Raw genomic sequence first — 2,906 nt, forward strand, 5'->3', positions numbered from 1 at the left:
GCATATAAATCTTGGATAAATTTTTATTAAGTTTGGTCCTACTATTTTATATTTCACTATTTTTTGTTTGAGGATTTTTCAATATTATTACTTTAAATCTTGGTACTTTAAAAAAGTTTTTTGGTATAATATATTTGTTTTCGATCTAATAATTATATTTTTATATAAAAAATATACTAAATTGAAGATAAGTTAATCCCAAATTAAAAAATTATGTTGATTAGTATAAGTATTACTATATTTAATTTAATTTATTTGCACATTAGTATAATTGATTGAAATAAATGATAAATAAAATTAGAAAATAATTTAAAAAAAAAATATTCGTAATTACTTAAAAATAATAATAAAGTAAATTCTAGAGTATTACTTTATTTGGTTTGTTAATAATTATAAGAATAAAAGGTCAATAATTATATTAAAATAGGCACTGAAAAAAGTTTAATAATACTAAATTTATTTAAATTGTTAATATAATCTCATAAATGATAATTTTGTACGAAGAAATTGTTAATAAAATTTTATAATTTTTATGTTTATACCTATTTAATTCATGTATTTTATTTTATTTTATTTTACACAAAAAATTGAGACTTGTCTTTTTTAATTAATTATTTAAAAAGGATAGTGAAATCAATTATATCGTATCTTAACTATGTAATATTTTTTACTTTTTACTCAAATAATAAAATATGATTGTTGTTGCACTCATATAAAATATTATAATATAGTATTTGAAAAAAGTATTAGACTATTAGTGCAAATTATAACTCCTACATTGATATATTAATCGAATGACAAGTTATCAATGAGTATTTATAACAAAATTACGTTAGTGTAGTGGTATAAATTGTTTGGAGAAAATAGATAATTTTTTTTGGTGACTAGAAAATAGATAATTTTATTTAACTTTCAGCACATCTAAAAATAATTATAATATTTATTGATTTTTACTATTTTTATTTTATATTAAAATTATCTATTATAAAATATATAATTTAATAATTATGTTACTTTTTTCAAATTCAATAATTATTCCCATGCTTGTATAGCGATTTTAGTCAAATATTATTAGAAATGTTTAAAAACCAGTTTGTTAAAATTCTTAATTATCGAAAATAACTTATTAAATTTAACGTTTGAAAAGTATATTTCTAAATAAAAATTATTGGGATTTAGATTGGTTTGGTTTATTCAGTTTTTAGAAATAAAATTTTAACATTTTATTATTAGAAAATAAAAATAACTTTACATTGCTAAAACAAACAAATAACTAAATTTAATTTTATATTAAAAAATGCTTATTAAATAATAATAACATAAAAATATTTAACAAATTAACATATTAATGTAAAATTTAAATTTTGTAATAAAATAATAATGTTAAATTATATTTTTTAGTTTGGATTGAATTAGTTCGGTTAATATGAAATTGTTAGTAAAATATCCACATTATATTAGTTCCAGGATCACTCACTCACATAAATAATACTATTATATTTTTCATCTCTCAAACTCATTAATACTCATATGAAATAATGAAAAGAAGGACTTTATATAATCATATTTTTTCATTTCAAGAAACACACATTACAAAACTATGATACCACTTATTTATAGATGTTTATAGGTGGTGATTTTATAATATACTTGTAACTAAAGTACTTTCTAACATAATAAACTATCCTAAATGTTGGCGGCAGAAAGCTTGTGGATATATCACTTGCATGCCTTCTTCAATTTGAACTCTAGTTCTTTTGACGTTTTCAAAATTTTCAGCACATATATTTGGACTATTAATCATGTTGCTCTTGACTCATGTATTTTAGTTGTTTCTTGATTCTTGTATCCATGCAACTCTAGCTATTTGCTTATTTAGTCATCATTCATGATAATTCCAATGGCGATGATATATAGTGCAAGTTGATTTAATTATTAAGCATTGTCTCCTTTAAATTAAGCTTACAAAATTAATTATTTTAAGCATCTTCTTTAATTTATAAAATGACTCGATTTTCAATGATTTTGTAAATATATCTGTAAATTGATCTTCAGTGGAACAATACTCAATCAAAACTTCTTTCTCATTCACCACTCTCTGGTTTTGTGAAATCGGACATCAATATGCTTCGATCTTTCATGGAATACTGGATTTTTGTAAAGTGCAATAGCAGGCTTGTTATCGCAAAATATTGTTGTTGGAGTACTTTGTTTCTCATTCAATTCCTCAATAATTCTTCTTAGCCAAACTGCTTGTGTTGCCCAACTTCCTGCTGCTATATATTCTGCTTCTGCTGTAGAAAGTGCTACTATTGGTTGTTTCTTTGATGACCATGAAATTGCACCAGAACCAAGATTAAATGCAAATTCCGAAATACTTTTTCTTGTTTCTATATCTCCAGCCCAATCACTGTCAGTGTAACTGACAAGATTCACTTCATTAGTATTTTCATAATAAATACCATCATTTAAAGTACCTTTGATATATCGAAGAATCCGTTTTGCTGCTTGCAAATGGTTGGTACAAGGTTCCTCCATGAATCTGCTAAGCAAACCAACTCAAAACACAATATATGGTCTGGTTGCAGTTAAGTACCTCAAACTTCCAATCAAGATTTTGTAATATGTAGAATTTACTGTTTTTCCTTTATCTTCAACAATTTGAACTTCTCTTCGGCTGGAGTAGAAACTGGTTTTGAGTACTCCATCTGAAATTTCTTCAAAATATCATTTACATATTTTTTCTGAGAAATAAAAATTCCATCATCTTTTTGAACTACTTTAATGCCAAGAAAGTAAGACATCAAGCCTATATCTGTCATTTCAAAGTGCTTTATCATACCTTTCCTGAATTCTGTAATTATCTTCAAATTGTTGCCAGTAAAGATCAAATCGTCAACATAAAG

At 23.5% G+C, this 2,906-nt stretch overlaps 1 protein-coding gene across 1 annotated transcript; it reads right to left on the minus strand.

Moving 5' to 3' along the window:
• Nucleotides 1-2,088: 2,088 nt before the first annotated feature.
• On the minus strand, nucleotides 2,089-2,538 carry LOC140175608 (secreted RxLR effector protein 161-like). Its single transcript, XM_072204134.1, has one exon. The coding sequence runs from the start codon at nucleotides 2,536-2,538 to the stop codon at nucleotides 2,089-2,091; it is 450 nt and encodes a 149-aa protein (XP_072060235.1).
• Nucleotides 2,539-2,906: the final 368 nt, after the last annotated feature.

Source organism: Arachis hypogaea, chromosome 10 (genome assembly GCF_003086295.3).
Source record: "Arachis hypogaea cultivar Tifrunner chromosome 10, arahy.Tifrunner.gnm2.J5K5, whole genome shotgun sequence".
Classification (NCBI taxonomy): Eukaryota; Viridiplantae; Streptophyta; class Magnoliopsida; order Fabales; family Fabaceae; genus Arachis; species Arachis hypogaea.

Coding starts and splice junctions, on each gene's coding strand:
- LOC140175608 (XM_072204134.1), bottom strand. CDS start 2,538: ATGGAGGAACCTTGTACCAACCATTTGCAAGCAGCAAAACGGATTCTT.